Source organism: Rhea americana, unplaced genomic scaffold (assembly GCF_003343005.1).
Source record: "Rhea americana isolate MKP2758 unplaced genomic scaffold, rheAme1 scaffold_404, whole genome shotgun sequence".
Taxonomy (NCBI): Eukaryota; Metazoa; Chordata; class Aves; order Rheiformes; family Rheidae; genus Rhea; species Rhea americana.
The window spans coordinates 344,522-360,521 of record NW_028186540.1 but is presented as its reverse complement, the minus strand read 5'-3'; the positions used below and the strand labels follow the sequence as shown (position 1 = coordinate 360,521).

Here is a 16,000-nt window from a genome sequence, read left to right as displayed (position 1 = left end):
TAGCAGAAGAGAAAGAGATTGGCTAGGACAGACTCAGAGTGCAGAGATTCAGCCTGGATAAAGGGGAAGGAGTTAGTTCATTAAAAGGGATGGAAGGGTAGAGTCAAGGGTCAGAGAAGGAAGAGAATATGATCAGAGTTTTTGCTTACAGAAAGCTAGGGGAAAAAGGAGTTAAATAAATGAAACGAGGTTGAAGAGAGAAAAGGAATTTGGTGTAAAAGCATGGGGAAAATGAACTGATGTTCACCTCCGATTTAGCTCTGAGATGAGAGATGGGCAAATATTTAGTTCAAAGTATAAACTTTAGCTAGAGCATGGGGGAAAGCAGAACAGGTCCAGGTTTGGTTTAGAAATAGTAAAGACAAAATTTGCAGCTAARACAGACAGGAAAAAAAAAGTATTTTCCTCTAACGATTTCTTCCTTCCTTAAACCAGCATGCTTTTTTTGCAGCTAAGAATATTTAGGGCAGCCTAGACTAGCATATTAAAAAAATGCCACCCAAGGTCACGAGCATAGAAGAGCTTATTAAGTGATTATAGACTCTCTCGTGATCAAGAAGGGAGGAAAAAAAATCTCTGAAATCCCTTTCTGGACTTGCTGTGTTTTTCTCACTTTGTGTCTGAATTCAAGTAAACACACAGTTCCTTGACCTCATCCTATTCTCTTGAGCTCTTGCTCAGCCTTTTACTTCCCACCTTCTCAGAGACAATCTTCTCAGACACAGCCCAGACACCAGTGATTTCATGTTAGGTGATCCTTTGTACAGCCTCTGTAGCCCTTATAAATCTCCAAGCAGTTTTCCTTCTGCTAGCAGCTGGGTGGCTCAACAGCATGAGTTTATGCCCTAGTGCTATGGGAAGCAGGAACTGTGAGGTGATCTCTAGCTAAAGCTGGATTAAGAGAGGCTTTGGGGGTCAAGTGGGAAATGTGGAGTGAGAGCCTGGATTCCTTACTCATGGCAGTTTTAATATATATTTTTTTGCAAAGCTCATCTGAAAATTACTGGCCCAAATATCAGGATAAGATGTCCTGCATTTGGGGGTTTTCCACAGCCATTTTAACTGATTCTCAAAACTGGGAAGCAGCGTTATTTCAATTTAAAGCAGCCATAAACAGATTTTGGAAAAAAGTTTCATGCACAAACTATCACAACAAAGCAGTTCTAGGAAAGGACTGACAATCATATTTGTATAAAACAGGGAATGAGGAGTTAACTCTTCTGTGAAGCTTTACCGAAGGTGAATAAAATGAGAAAAATCAGTTCCCTTAAGGAGCTGGCACAGAATATTCAGCTGTTCAAGGGGCTTATTGYAAGAAATATATTTACCAGAGAGAAACCAAAACCTGAAAGAGAATCACTTCTGGGCTCACCAAATTTGAAAAGCTCCCTTCTATACCTATTAACTTTAGTCCATAAATTAAAATTAATGGGGCTTAATTTTTAAATTTTGTTTCTTAACTGGGAGGAGGACAGCGCCGCTAAAAAGCAACCAACATCATTTCAATGGACTCAATGGTTTAAAGYATGTAATTACAGCTTGACCAAAACGCCGTTTGGGTCACTGCAGGCAGCACACCCGGACAGTATGACCAATTGACTCTTTCCCTCYGAGACACACATACAAAGAAACACACATACTGCACTGTAAGCCACTGAGCTTTACCTTTCTGGAGCTTGGAGGCATTCTCCTGTATCCAGCTGAAAAGATTGGCAAAGTCACAGTCACAGACCCAGGGGTTGCCCTCTAAGCGTATAGTCCGCAGGGAGGGAAGTGCTTCTAGGGCAGCCACATTTAGGCTTTGTAAATTATTGTCATTCAATTCTAACACTTGGAGCTGTTCCAGGTTCTCAAAAGCAGCCTCATCCACATCCGCCAGGTTATTGTTCCCAAGGCTCAATTTTATCAGTTTTTCTGCTGATTTGAAAATCCCAGCTTCAAGCTGTGTTAAATTATTGTAGCTTAAGTCTAAATACACCAGTTTGGTAGAACTGCTAAAAGTGCCCTCTTCTAAAGAGGTGAGGGAGTTATTCCTGAAGTCCAAATAGACTAGATCTCCATAAAATATAAAGAAATCAGCTGGTATTGCCTGAATGTTGTTATCAGCTATAAGAAGTTTCCGTACGTCCAATGGAAATGGATTAGGAACACTGGGGAGTCCTTGATCCCGGCAATCTATAGTGTGGTAGTCCATACAGCTACAGACAGCAGGGCAAAAATGGCCCACGGGTAAGAAAAGCAGGCAGACAAAGACAGAAAAAGGTAGAAGCCAGAAAGGAAAGCATGGCAACATCGTCAAGGATTTGAAAGCTGTGATGAGCACCACTTCTAAGAGAAAGACATTTTGCTCAGCTGAGCAGCAGTGCCTGGYACTTGTGTGTGTGTGGTTGTATCCAGGAGATCACATATCATCACAGATCCGATGGCAGCAGCCTGGAGAGGGGGGAGGGAGAGGATGACTGAAAGAAAGAGGGAGGCAGGCAAACGCGAGGATTTACGCTGCCACAGAATTAGAATACTGTAGAACRTAAGGGGAAGAGCGATGATTGGGCAAACTGAGGGCCTTTCAAAGGACTCCCTTGTTTCTGAGAGCTTAAAAAAAGCTGAGAGCCTGTTTGCACAGTTGCTGTATATTCCAGCAAATGGGAAACCACACCTGGTCCTGYGATTCTGACAGCAAGAGTTCATGCTTCAGAAGCCCTTCAGGTAATGAATTGTATTTTGTATCTTCTCACACCCTGGCATGTACCTACAYCAAAGTGATGTGAACTGCTTAAAGTGCTAAGAACTGTTTTCTCCTTCATTTTAAAACAGGGAACAGAAGAGCAGCAAGAGGGGAGCCAAAGACAAGGACTGACCTATGCTGTTTCTGGATGCCCTCTCAGCTTTTAGTGACAAGCACATTCACACTATTTAAATATRACACTTATCTCTTAATCAAACAGTATAACCTACTGTAGCAACAAGGAGTATGGTCTCAAAGGTGAGCAGTTTTGTTTTAATGACCCAAACAGCTACTTTCTAATGTGGCACTGGTAATGTCTGCAGTGTCAGGTGAAAGCATGAATCGTTAGTCAGATCTTCAGCTAGTTTAAACTGATAGATTTACCTTGCCTTCAGGAGTTTAAAATATTTGAAAACCAATCTGCCTGCCTCCCTTGGCACAGCAGAGATGATTTTGCAACACAGCATCTGTGGCTGTGACACATCCTCAAATCCACACCCAGAAAGAAGTGCCCTCTGCCAGCTGAAAGTTTAACTTTTAACTCCGTCCCTCCTCTTCATGCATATCCTGTAAACAGATAGAAACGGGCCACACGTGTTTGGGCCACACATGGACTATAACAGAAGATTTTCCAAAGATTACAAATCGTATTTGGGTACCTAATTCCTGAGAATTACAGTCAAGAAACTCAAATATCTTTGGAAAGCACATTCTTAGGTCAAGGAGAGGCCAGTAATCTTGATTTAGGGATATATTTTGTAACTGAATTGAGAGTATCTTTCATTTAGGACAGAGTACAGAATTTTCTAAGATAACCTATCCTCTCAAGATATCTGGAGTTAAATTTGAATACTGAAAGCAGTATCAACCTCTCCTTCAGTATGCGATCCTGTTTTGTAGGAAACAGGACTTCTCGGTCTTCCTCCTCCTCCTCTTTCTTCAATAAGGACCCTTTTCCATATGTAATGATCTGTAGTGGGACTGTGCCATGTATTCTGCTACATCAGAGAGTACGAGGCACTGCTGTGCCACTACGTTATTTAGCATTATTACAGATGTAAGAGTGAACTGCCACCATAACATCYATTTTCTCATTCCACTTACATTACACTACAGAAGAATTTTGCTTTGGGTTATGTTTTACAATGCTATGAACACAGGAAACATACCCCTTCACAGCTCTGCAGAACTGTTTTTTTCTGTCTGCAAACTTGATGGCTTTTAAACTTACACAATTCTTGCTCTTGTTGTCATTTGCTGTTTCTCTGMGCCTCTGTAACTGGACTAAGATTTTAGGTCAGAGATGGAACTATTCCCATCACCTTTAAGGAAAGCAGAATTGACTTGTTATCCTGCAGTAATGATATACTTAAACAGCAAGATGGCTTTTTATGCAGTGAACTTATATGAACACAGGATTTAAGGGTCTCTGTGGCCCCTCACATACAGACCCACCTCAGACCTACCGTTTTCTATCAAATGTAAAGAATCAGAGTCTGGAATTTTCTATTCAAARATGCCTTAGTGTTATTATGCCTATTTCACAGATGGGAGACAGGCAGTAAACCACAATTTGTGAAAGATTCARGTTCACAGTAGTGGCAGAGGCAGGAATGGGACTTGGCTTTCCTAAATTCCAGCCCTTGCTCAAACTGCTGCTCCTTCTGCGAAGGACAGAACCAACCTTCCTATAGCTCAGTTGCTCAGGTATATTCATTACCCTGCAGGGGAGGTAACAACACACCACCTTAGCTTATTTTGCGTACTCATAACTGTAGTTTGCAATTTCTGCACAGAATAAGATACGGATGAGCCTGGAGGGGTAGGCAGGAAACTAGTGATTACCGTCAAGCTCTGCATCTTTTGGGCTAGGTATCCTGTAGGTCTGTCAAACATTGGCCCGGCTCCCAGAGCACCCAGCCAGACAACATGGTTTCGCTGACAGTGCGTAACAGTGTTGGTCTGCAGCTACACAATACCAGCTGGAGTGCTTGCCATCACAGGCTGCCTGCCACTGTCTGACACCTTTCTTATGCTTTCATTTCTGAGAGTTTYTTCATGGCCTCTTTCTCTATATAACATTTCCTGGTTTAGTTTTCTGGTTTGCTCAGTTCCTTGGCTATTGCTTATTCTTTACCTCATCCGTTTCCCTCATAGAACAGAAATTCTCTTTAATCTTTTTGAAGCATCATTCCCTTTCCAAACATTTCAGGCAATTTTGTACAGCAGAAAGGAGATTCTGCAGAGCTTTCCAACAAGCAAGATATTAAAGCTTTACTTTTTAAATCTTCTATTTGCATCACTAAGATAAAGCAATCTGTGGTACTATATAAAGGGTTTAGTCTGCTATCTGCTGAGTGCATAGCACCCTCTTGTGCCCTATAGGAAACTGGCCTTTCCATAGCTTATGATAAGCTATTACCTCAATAGCTTATGGTAAGCTATTAGCAAGTTTTACTGTACTCCTACAGTTTACTCATATTCTGAGCCTCATTTCTTCCTCTTCCAATAATGTCCTAAAGAAACCCTGATTACTCTATGTAGAAAAATAAAAGATGTTCTACATGGTTTTTGTTTCTCAAGTGCTGTTTTTAGAGGGCTGAACACCAAGATCGCAGTGCTGTCACAGAGCAAGTCTAACCAAGYGCAAATCAGCCCTGTGAAGGGAAGCTAATGCAATGAGTACGGAAAGCTTCCCCTATCGTATCRTATCCCCCCATACACGCCCGAGGTGCCAAACTGCAAGCCTACTGTGTGCTGCAACTCCTCTGAAGTTTGAATTTCACTCCGTGTGCATAGTTCCGTAATACCTTTTGGCTAATATTTGTTGCAGTAATGGGGACGCTAGACCACAGTCAGTCAATCATTTTTTAAAAAGTGGAATTTGGGAGGCGGGAGGGAATGTTAAAACAAGAAACAGATAATGCACAACTTCTGTATTTTAGCTTATTGTCACTGGAGGCCAAAGATAAAATTCTGAATTGCTCGATCAGTGAGTATGCTCAAAACCAAACATTTGTTTAGATCATATGCTCCTTCAGTACTCCCTAGCAAAGTCTTTACAGCTTTATCTCTTATCATTCAAAAAAATATTTGCAGAACTAAATTTTARTTCTTTTAATTTTGAAATAGCACAAGTATCCCAATTAGAAATTGATGCCAAACAAAATACAAGGATATTTCTCTCCACATAGTTGAGATCTATTAGTTAGATCTAATAGTTTCATCTGTTTGGGAACCCATCAATCAGCCCATTTAGTCATCATTCTTGCTTCCAGGATTCCCCAAATCAACAGGGGCAAGATGGGCTTAAAAATGTGTTCATAAAACAGAGTAATAACTGCCTAATCAAAATACTGTGTAATGAACTTTCAGAATTAGGGAGCAGTCTTAATTTATCCAATATCGAGGACACTGTGGTCTCAAACCTCACGGAAGCTACCAGGTAAAGTTATAGTACAATAATATGTCATAAAATGCACATGAAAAAAACAAGCTAGCTCATTTAACCCTACAAAATAAGCAARAAGTTTTTATATGCCAAATCCTTTTGCAGAGGATGAGGAAGCAAAAAATTCCTCTTTCCTTCTATCCCCCTATCATTTGTCAGTGAAATAATAGGCTTTGGATTAAGACAACATAAGGTTCTAGCTACAAGCCAGCTTTCCATTTGAGATATCACTAAAAGTAATCTCTAAAACAAAACAGGGAATGAGGTGCCACACCGATCCCGGAACTTCGGATTGCTGCTAGTACCTACAATATCAGAGCACCTTCCACAGTAATCTGTAGCAAAGTAACAAATAACACATTCATTTCATTGCCTACTATAGGAACATAGTTTGGGGRAAAAAAGGCAGAAGTTTCATCTTTCTTTCAGAAACTTTTAGCACCCCCCCCACACACACACTTAAAAGTGCTCAAAAACTTCCCAAAATAATTTAAATAGAAGAAAAAGAAAGAACAATTAGTGCAGACATACATGAAGGGCAGTATCTCATTCAAGTAACTATTACTTACAAGACACAAACTGAAAACTTCAATCCTCATTCATATTTGTGAACTGTTAATTGAGTGCATTTTTCYGTAAAGGAAGTTATTATGCCAGGCTTATACTTCACATAACTATATATTATGTCCCAGGCTACTGTACCAGGTGCACTTAGTGATTGCAAAGGGTTTTCCTCTTCATTATCATACATCAGCAATGTGTCATGGCAATCAATGTTCAAATATGAATCGCTAACATCAAGCTAGTCAAATAATTAAACACTGAAGTCAAGTACTTAACAACATCTCTGAACAGATATCCTATTTTTCTTTAGATATTCAGCATTTTTGCTTTAGCCACACTGTTCTTCTGAGAACTATCTTCCCTTGCTATGACCAGACATGTTTTTAAGAATACTGCCAAGCACTTCGGGCACTTTTCCCTTTGATCCTGCATCTAAGAAAGACTGAAAGAGCAAAAGAAAGAGGCAATCTTTCTTTGTCTCTTATGATTTATGAGGAAATGATAGAAACTGTGAAGTGAACTGAAGCTTGTATTACACCTGCCTACTCTTTCACTGCTGCTGCTATGCCACTGGCAGGGAAATTACATCAAAATTAATCAATGTGACAGCAGCAATGATTGAATTTGAGAACTTTAGACACTGCAGTTCAGCAGCCAAATGAGTCCAGCCAAACTCCATCAAAACACTATCATCTGCTCTAGAGAAAATGTGGGTTACTCAGACACACGGTCACTATCTTATTAGCAGACCATTTACAATTGGTACAATCATTCATGAAAGAGGGAAGACCGTAAGTCACATGTTTGCTTTCTCCCCCCTACTTTGTAAGCCAACCACTGCAAAGCAGTCAAATGCTTGTCCGCTACATAGTTTACATACAGAGCCAGTATTATCACAGCTTCAGAGCAAATTAAAGGCAACTAAGAATGAAAATTCTCCCATTGCTCCTAAGCCACTGAGCCGAGACGTGACTGTGCGTATCTGCTTCTCTGAGATTTCCCACACTTGGGGAAAATGATAGATCAACTCAGCCAGAGTAAAAGGCAGGATCCTCACTACAGGAAACCCCCCCTCCTAATCATGGTCTCTCTTCTGCTAGCTAAGATTGAGACAGATTTAGGGCTGGACAGGTCTTTGCCAGAATACCTGTTCTTATGTATTACAAAATCACATGTAAAGTTGCTCAGGTTTCTTAACAAACCCCAGATACCTAAGTCAGATTCACCAATAGGGCTGAAAGATCTGAAAAACCCAGGTGAGACCAGAGAGCTGAGATTATTTGGATACTCTAGAATTCCAGCATAAAATTTTTTGAGRAAAATTCATGAAACTCACTTCAAAATAGCAATTTGAGTTGAACATAACTTTCATAGCTGAAGCTTGTTTCAACCTGCTCCAAAGTTTCAAGCAGTGAAACTAAACAAAAGAAGTCTGAGCAAGTTCTCAAAGCCCCACACTACAAAGTTTAACCCCACTCTTATAAAAAGTTAAGTAGAATGTGATTTATAACCCATAATTGACATTATAAATTTAGCATTTGCTCAAAATACCAGAAACAAATTACTCTGGGGAAATTCCTCCAAATGTAAATTGTGTTATCTAGATTCATTCTTTTTAACTCTTCTACAGAGAATTACTATTAAATACTTTATCAAAGCATTCTCAAGCTGAAAACAGTTCCATTCATAAACAACGGCACAGCTAACTCAACTGGAGGCCAAGGTCCTTCTGGCAGTTCCCCAGTCTGCTTTCATAAAGGAACTTGCTAACATAGACATTGCAAACTGCCTTCCTTGGCTATGTTAAACTAGATTATTTGACATGAAACAATCTATCACAACAGCGGGAAAAAGGCTTGATTTTCTTCCTATAAAGACAGTCAAATATACCTACTCCCCTACTCCCATCTACCATGCTGACCACTGCTGCATACTCTTCACTAGTGTAAACACAGAGCAAAYGTATTTGCATTAGTGCATCAGATGAGTGACAAAGAAAATAATTATTACAAATCTTTATGTTGCCCTTCACCATGAAGATGTTTTACAAAATTATAACTAAGTGCTTAAAAGCTCAGACTGTACTTTCAAAATAGGTCTTGAAAACTATTTTCCAAAAGCATTGCTCACTCATTAAATTACGCGCACCATCCCACAAGCATGTAATTCCATGTCTTACAGGTTATTTCTGAACAACCGGCTTTCTACAAAGTAACTACTCCATGAAAACACAYCCATCACTGCCAAGGAGCAATTAAAACACTAGTTTCAGACTAAAAGTGAAAAAGGAACATCAGRAACTTACATTATATTCAAATGAAAATAAACTGACAGAAGAAGGGCATGCAAATATACATCTTTGTGTGTCGATTYGTGAACGAGTGTATGTGCAGTTCTTGCTCGCTAACCTTTTCTCTTCAAAAAAAATCACATATGGGTGTCCAGAATGGCCGATCTATTGGAAACAACTGAAAATTGGGCTTGTATGCTTTGTAGAGCTCTTTTTAATCAAAAAATCTGCTAACCACATTAAAAAAACTACATCTCCTTTGTAAATGCAAGAAATATCTTTCTAACTTCTTACAAGTTTCTCTGGCTATACAAAAGTACAGTGCCCTTTAGGGATTGCAGCATATTTTGACTTAATGTCTTCTGACATCTCACTCGCCTTGTTAATAAGATGGGTGAAATGTCAGGTGAAATTAAATCAATGCATGCAGCTATCCCCAAAAGGGAAACAGTTGGGGCCTTGTGATACTGCCTCTAGATTCGCTTTTTAAAAATACATTGATAACCGATGCTAATTATTACAACAGCTAGCTTCCATAACTGGTTCAGAAATTAATCGCCTCAGTAACTAGGATTTGGGAATACTCCTCTAGCACTCGGTGATATTGGATATAACCTCTAGAATTTTATTACACTTACACTTTGAACTGGTACATTAGTAATCACTAGCACYGTTGCTCTAATGCTTAACACAACTTCTTTCAGTCTACATCTTGATAGTACAGTGATATATACTAGTTTTAAATACTACAACATTGGTAGCACTCTTCATTTTAGAGGTGAAACTGTGTTAGTTTTTGTTTGCACAGTTCTAGTACTCAGTATTCGTACCACAGTGCTACACAGTGCTACTCTGCCAGTGTAACTCACTTTTCTTTCAGGTAGCATATCCTTTTTCTTGCTTATACAATCTTAATTAGTGTTTGGATGAACTCCTTTATACATCTGCTTATCCATTCATTTAGAACTTGTAAGGAAGAGTGGCTGTCACTCTTCAGAGATTTTAAAGTTGAGAAACATCAGTAGAAGTAGAAAATCTCCCCCCCAAGGAAAATTACTGAAGTTAATGGATGTTAGTTAGTGCCAGTAGTAGCCAGACTGTAGTTCATAGCTATCACAGTTGCATCTCTGGGACTGTTCTGTGTCAAATTTTTCACAGCCAAAAAGTAAATCAGATCTCACAAAAACAGAATAAATGAAGTTTCTTAAGTCTCTTAGATTTGAATGGAATCTGGCAGAAAAAGGAGATTTGTTTACAGCTCTTATAAATTTTTCAGGAAGTAAATGTCAGAAGATGAATATTGTAAAAACATYGTTCATGTGGTAATATGTAGACTGCATTATATTCTTCATTTTCTCAGGCTGTGCTATAAGCAAAAATATTTTTTAGGGATCATGGAACAGCTGTACATTAAAATAGACAAGCCACATATGTCCACTAAAACATTTCCCAACACTAAATAAAATGGAAAAATTAAAGAACAATCTCAACTGATAATTTTTCAGCAGTTTTGTGTTGAGAAGATGAAGATGATTTGAAGTTAACTTCTCAGGAGGTACATAAGCAGCCCAGTTATTCAAAGCTACCAGAAACAGTGTTGTATCTGCATTAAACATCTATGTGAGTACCCTGGACAAAAGCACGGAATAGGCATCAAAGCACTGGTAAGTCAGCTGGGCAGCTATTATACCTATTAGGTTATTCTCCTGAACACGTGAATGAATACTGTGAACAGCAATTAATTTTCAAACAGATTTTTAAAGCCATGCTTTCAGTCTAATACTTCTCTTAGACAATGTGTTAGGAGTCACGGCAGAGACAAATCCCTTAAGTGCTATGGTGCTTCATTTTAAAAGAACATCATACTGTGTTATTCAGCTACATGTCAGTGGAATAAGTGAATGAAAAGAACATTTTGCAAAATAACTACAATATCCAAGTTTTTTCTTTTTCTTCCTTTTTTTTTCCCCAGTGTTTAGTTTGGTCTTGATTTGAGGCATGCTTTGCTCCTTAAAGAATTCAGATTGCTGCTTACTGCTGAATTTCGTTGCCAGGCAGAAGGTGAGCTGGGGTCACTGTAACAGCTGTCATTTCAAGTAAACAAATGGTTTCTACTGCTCTAAGATCACTGTCTTATATCTTTCACTGAACCTTTCATTGAAGCATATATTTTCATACCGATTTGGATATGTACCTAGACTGGGAAAAAACACTGCTGCTTGAAGATGTGGCAAAGAAATCATGGCCCAAAACCTTACTTGTCTGGAGCATATTTGTCTGTTCAACYTCCTCGCAGGCCTTGGGAAGTAGTGGAAGGCAGCCCTGCAGTAAGTGCATTTTAYAAACAAGTCAATATTGGTGAATATCTTGCTCCCTCTGGTGGCAAGAATACTATTCAGGTGCTCTTTTTGCTCATTTGTTTATCATATTATTTGCAAATAAATCCCAGTTGCATGAAGTGTGTCACAGAATCAGGAAAAAGCATAGCAAAACACATCTCTGTTCATTTCTTCCCCACATTCATGAGCATCTTCATCCCTGCATGCAGCCTGCTTTTATGCCCCCGACGATTACTTGAAATGCGTTTTACCCATAACAATTTCCTTTCCATCAGCTTTTGCTCATCTTTGCATTTTCTTCACATAGCTGCTTATTTTTCAGAACATGCTTTATATACAGGAAGAAAAAAAAAAATTGTATGGGATTCCCCCCTTAGGACAGAGGCTGAAGTGAGGGTTTTGCCATGGACCTTACTGGGTGAAGTATTTCCCATGCACATGCATCTCATTTCTTCAAGACGTGCAAGGTTATTTGTTGAAGAGACAATTACTTACTCATTTACAAAAAGAAACTGGTTGCACCCATCCAGTACTTCTGCTTTAGTCTGTGCCTCTCCCTTGTAAACCCAGGCAAATCCTGTGCCATRCAGAAGACTCCCTAGCAGACAGGATATCCTGGCTGCTAGGACACAGTATGGCTTCAGGTAGTACAGAGACTTTGAGCTGAGTTCTGCTCCAGTTCCAGACAAGTGTGGTTTCAGCCACAATGTTACAATTAAAATGTTTTCTTGGTGCACTTCCAGCGCTCCGCAAATACTATTAATACCAAAAATTAGGAAATGTAAATTCCTAATGACAGACATCTGCTTTATCTGTATAAACTCACTGTAAAGCAGTGAAAGGCTTTGAAACTATTAAAAAATGAACTCATATTCCCGTATATAACCAGTATGATGAGACTGAGTACACAGTACTTTTTTAAAGTTCTTTTTGGTTCCACTGCTCTGTTTCTTTCCTTATTTAACCGTCCTCGTTAAATGAACACTCTTGACCTCAGAAAACCYATGTCAACCTTATAATTTCTGGTTAAATACATGGTGGTCATCCACAGGTTTAAAAGTAGTAAAGAGTGGGCATTCCATATTTAATTCTGAGTCACTCCATTGTATGTCACGTAGAGCCAACTGCTAGCAAATTTTGGAAAGACTTTTACTGAATCAAGTATTTAGTGACAGAAATCACAACACCAGTGCACCCCTGGTAACATGCCCCCTCCCTACCACTGGCTCTTACCATATGCATCCTGTTGCAGTCAATGAAACTTGTCTTTGCRAGACAGCACCCCTGGACAACCTTACTCTCAAGAGACAACTTTATCAGGAAGGCAGCTGAGAAACTTTTTTTTCCATCAGTTAAATAGGACTTTACAARTGAGAAGACAATCTACATACCTTTCCAAGAAAGATAGTACAGACCGTCTACAGAGTGTGTTCCCTACTCCTCTCTTCATGCCAGTATTTTGTTTTGGCTAGACAGTGGAGTAGCTCTTAATTCAAAAAGGCTGCAATTTATGCTTYGGTGTTACAAAGCCCCAATTCATCTGCTCCTAGTGAAAAACCTTACTCCATGAACAAGAAGTTTGCAATTCTGAAATAAGAACATTTGACACCCCAGTGTCAAATCATAGACTTTGAAACATTATAGAGAACTCTTGACGTTTTATATAGATCAACTTACTGTTACATARAACTATTGTGCAGATCCCTCTTTTCTTTCCCAACTCATCTTAATCGAGTCTTTTCAGGACCAACTGAAATGGCATTACASAGAAAAGCAGATTGTACAAAGAACAATTACCTATATAGCTAAAAATGAAACTATTGCACTTGTGGATGCTTATTACCTTGCCCTTAAAAACTACCTCTGGACTTCCTGACTTGGTTGGAATCTGGCTCCTTCAGAGTTGCTTTTTCCCTTCACCCAGACTATTGTACTTTCCAGGAGCAATACATTTATCTGTGCTCAGATATATCTCTTAAAAAACACTGCAGACTCTTGGGATTGAAGGCCTTGTGACCATGGGATAGCACCTGAGGAGTGCCCAAATCTGTCTCTCTTCTGAGCACATTAAAAACACCCCCCCCCCCTTTTCACCTAAGGCCTTAGCAACAAAACGYAGTCAACTAGAGAAGCTGAGAGCAGAGGATGATCCTCTTACAACTGCTAGCAGCTTAAGAACCAAAGATATACTGACATCTCAGGGAGGAATTTGTACACATTTAGAGGAATCTCTACTCATTTAAAACAAAATGAAAAAGTGTATTATGCATCTAGATTAAGGTCTTGAAAGACAGGACTGACCTGTCGTAGCTTGTCATTACTGTCTGTGAGCATATTTATTCTAGTATTCCTTCTTTGGGAGTGAGGTGTGTGTGTGTGGGGGGAAAATCAGACTACACTGACTCAAGGCACCCAGCTATCAGATGATAAAAGTATTCTAGCTTACCTCTATGACCCGTAGACTGGAATTCCAGTTTTGGAAACTGGTATATATAAATTTTGGTGAAGCTATGTTGAGTTGCATCAATTGAAGGTTTAGCCACATCTCTAAAAAAAGACTGGAAAACATCATTCACTATTCTACTTTAAGAACTCCAAGTCCAAGCACTGATTTAATAATTTATCTTTTACARCTGACAGCTAGTGCTGCTCAGATAGATCTGTGCTTACTATATTTTATAGTCACAAATATAAAAATTCAAGAAAACTGAYTTGATTTATAGTTGTCTGTCTTAAAAATAGTTGCACAATGTGAATATTTATAACTATTGACATAAGCTCATAAAGAGTTAAGAACTACCAGTTCCTTCCTAAAGGACACATTTCACTTTTCAACCAGTGAATTCTTCTTCTGTTTTATATTTCCTCAGTTCTGACTTCACTTTAAAAGTGTTGTGTGCCASTCAATTGGGAAAGGCTGCTTGAAATGTAAATAGGGTAAAAGCAGCATCCTCCAGGTTCTCCCCGTCCCTGACACCTGCCTGATGGAAAACTTCTGAGTTGGCATTTCTAAATGCTAAAGACTAATAAGTGATGTATACTAACCGATTTTTTTTGACTGCTTACCTTACATGGGAAAATGCTCTGGAACAATTTGAATATACAAAGACAGTTGACAGTGTTGGTGAAGATATGGAAGGTACAAGTCAAAGACAAGACTTCCAATGATTTCAGTGAGGTTTGGTTTCCACTTTTAATACCTTGTACTTTTGTAGCCACCAGAACAAATGTAAATTAAGTGTTTTAGAACATAGCAGGGGCTGGTTTTATTTATTCTTTTATCTTATATACACCAAATACTTTCTCAGAAATTAGAAACCAGTAGCACAGTGACAAAAATAACCTAGCACAAAACCGTAGCTATTTAAAACCTACAAAAACCAGAGATTTTTCAAACTTCACATTTAATTTGTGAATAAGGGAAGGTGAAAGTCATTTCTAAGTGCAAGGCTCTATTTCTGCAAAAACCTTTTCTACTTCCATATAAATAACTAAGACATAAATATAATCAAATATACTCTCAATTTGAAGTCCACTATGTAGACTTGCATGTGTCTGTGTACATATAACTTTTTTTTTTCCCAATATACTCACACACTTTTATGTAAGGCCACACAAAAATGTTGACTCATCTCTTGAAAGAGGAGGAGTCAAATTAGTCCCCTAATATCCTACACAGTTCCAAAGCTGTCAGGGATCTTTGCACAATGACAAATTTAAATGTCCTGACTGCTGTCTAGCTTATTAGTTTTTCATGAATGTGCAGCTCCATCTGCTGCTAGATTTTCTTTTTCTTTAGAAATGGTTCCAGTGCAAGTGAAAACCTCACAGCTTACAGCATCTCTAGTAGATAAAAAGTAAACCAGTACTTTCAGTGAAAATGCACTCAAAAAGTTTAAATGCCTCCAATTTGATATCCTTTGCAAAGCTGCTCTATAACTAGAARGATATCTTTGTTACCATATTTCATGTTTCTGTTCCCCAGGGCAGCTGTGGGCCCTGCAATGGTCAGAAACATAAAAGCTGTTTTCCTCAAGCTTTATTAATTTTCAAGTCATTTCCTGTTTTCCCTCTGTGGCCAAAACCACCCCCCTTCTGGTAGGTCTTGAAATATGAACCCCCCTGATTCACATTTGAGGAAATGTCCTAGTAGTCAAAAGAAGGAGACCCAGAATGATAACTACAATTTTTCATTACCTGCATTCAACAAGGCAACTTTGCTTTACCGTGAAGATATCTCTCAGTAAATCATGTGATATAGAATTGTCCATCTCAATTCTTGAATCATTCATTTACACAACAGACCTACTCTTTTTGGAAAACTTTGCATAAGTCATGAGCAGAGAAGTGCTTGCAAAACACTCTTCTGGAAGTGGGAATAAAAAATGAATTCTATTCCTAGCTTATATTTTTCATAACTGACATTTAGGCAGGTGACAGACAACTCTTCTAGTGAGATGTAACCCAAAATTTTAAAGACTAGTTGCTGTCCAGTTTGAGACATTAGGGCATTGGTTTGCAGAAGGGCCAAGCACGCACAGACTCAGATGAATTTTACAGGAGCTCTGAATGCTCAGCACTCCTAAGCATCAGCCCTGGAGAAGAGATGTCCTCAAAGGATTTCCAGAAGT

The 16,000-nt window shown here is 38.9% G+C and overlaps 1 protein-coding gene across 4 annotated transcripts in view; it reads right to left on the bottom strand.

Moving 5' to 3' along the window:
- Positions 1–16,000, bottom strand: part of LRRC38 (leucine rich repeat containing 38) — a 62,724-nt gene that overhangs the window by 13,884 nt on the left and 32,840 nt on the right. Inside the window, exon 1 of one of the 4 annotated variants that reach the window (XM_085314480.1) lies at positions 1,666–2,293. The exons of the other annotated variants lie outside the window; for them this stretch is intronic. Coding sequence (XP_085170606.1) covers positions 1,666–2,293 — 628 coding nt within the window. Of the gene's footprint in view, positions 1–1,665; positions 2,294–16,000 lie in introns of those variants that run through there. 4 annotated transcript variants of the gene reach the window in all.